Source organism: Phalaenopsis equestris, unplaced genomic scaffold (genome assembly GCF_001263595.1).
Source record: "Phalaenopsis equestris unplaced genomic scaffold, ASM126359v1 Scaffold000237, whole genome shotgun sequence".
NCBI lineage: Eukaryota > Viridiplantae > Streptophyta > Magnoliopsida > Asparagales > Orchidaceae > Phalaenopsis > Phalaenopsis equestris.
The window spans coordinates 1-1,043 of NW_018164679.1; the positions used below are offsets into that span (position 1 = coordinate 1).

The 1,043-nt window shown below is 39.8% G+C and overlaps 1 protein-coding gene across 1 annotated transcript in view; it reads left to right on the forward strand.

Moving 5' to 3' along the window:
- The first annotated feature begins 88 nt into the window (after positions 1-88).
- LOC110023932 (RNA polymerase sigma factor sigA-like) overlaps positions 89-1,043 on the forward strand; it is a 13,526-nt gene continuing 12,571 nt past the window's right edge. Inside the window, exon 1 of the mRNA XM_020723589.1 lies at positions 89-796. Within this exon, the coding sequence (XP_020579248.1) occupies positions 122-796 (675 nt within the window). The 5' untranslated portion in view covers positions 89-121. The remainder of the gene's footprint in view (positions 797-1,043) is intronic.

Here is a 1,043-nt window from a genome sequence, read left to right on the forward strand (position 1 = left end):
TTCCATTTAAATGATTCTTAAAAGAACTGTAATTTTTTACCTTGCTTGCAATAAAATCTAATTTCATTGAAATTTCACTAACAAATCTGTGTTTTTTGTTATTAAAGCTGCTTGATGCAAGATGGTGATGGCCGCAGTTGTAGGTTTGGCTGCCGGAAAAAGGTTTCCAAGAAGCTCTTTTTATTCCTCAGATTTTGCAGAAAAAAACATTTTTTCTGATCATAAAACTGTTCGGCCATCAACAACTTCAAATATAGCCATTATATTTGCTCAAAAGTCATCAAATTTTTGCACGGAAGCTTCAGCACACAGACAATCAAAACCCATCAAAGCTCTTATGACACATGTCGATACTTACGCCCCCTCCGCCGCTCATAACTCGTTCGACATCTCCGGCGGCGGTGCCGTCGAGGATCACGGCGGTGACATCGAATCTTCCCTCGAAGCCCTAATCTTGTTGCAGAAATCCATGTTGGAGAAGCAATGGGAGCTCTCATTCCGACATGTGAGGAGTGCTGCAACTAGTACTGAGAGGAAGGCGGGGGTTGCTCCATCTGGGATCTCGGCGGAGCAACGGAGAGCGGAGAGGAGGAGGAGGAAGTTTACCCATCAGAATGCTTCTGAAGAACTTATGAACAAAGGGGAGAAGCTTTCTTCTATTGTTAGTGCTGAGTTTCAGCAGAATGGTTTAAGAGGTTATGTGAGGGGTAATCCAAGTGAAGCTCTGCTCAGACATTCAGAGGTAGTTCATTTATCCAAAAAGATTAAAGCTGGTCTTTTGTTGGAGGAGCAGAAAGTAAAGTAAGCATCTTTTCTTATTTAGAGGAGACTGGTTTTGATTCATAGTTATCTTGGCAAATCTGGTGTTTTAGTTCGTTTGGTATAAGCTTAATGACTAAGATAGGCCATCAAGCTTATTTAGTAATTTTTTTTGGAAGCTTTTCATGCATGAATGCTGCCCAATTCTTATTTATTTACATATCTATCACTAAACTTCAATTTTTAAATACATGACATGTACCCATATTTGAAAATGAGCATTT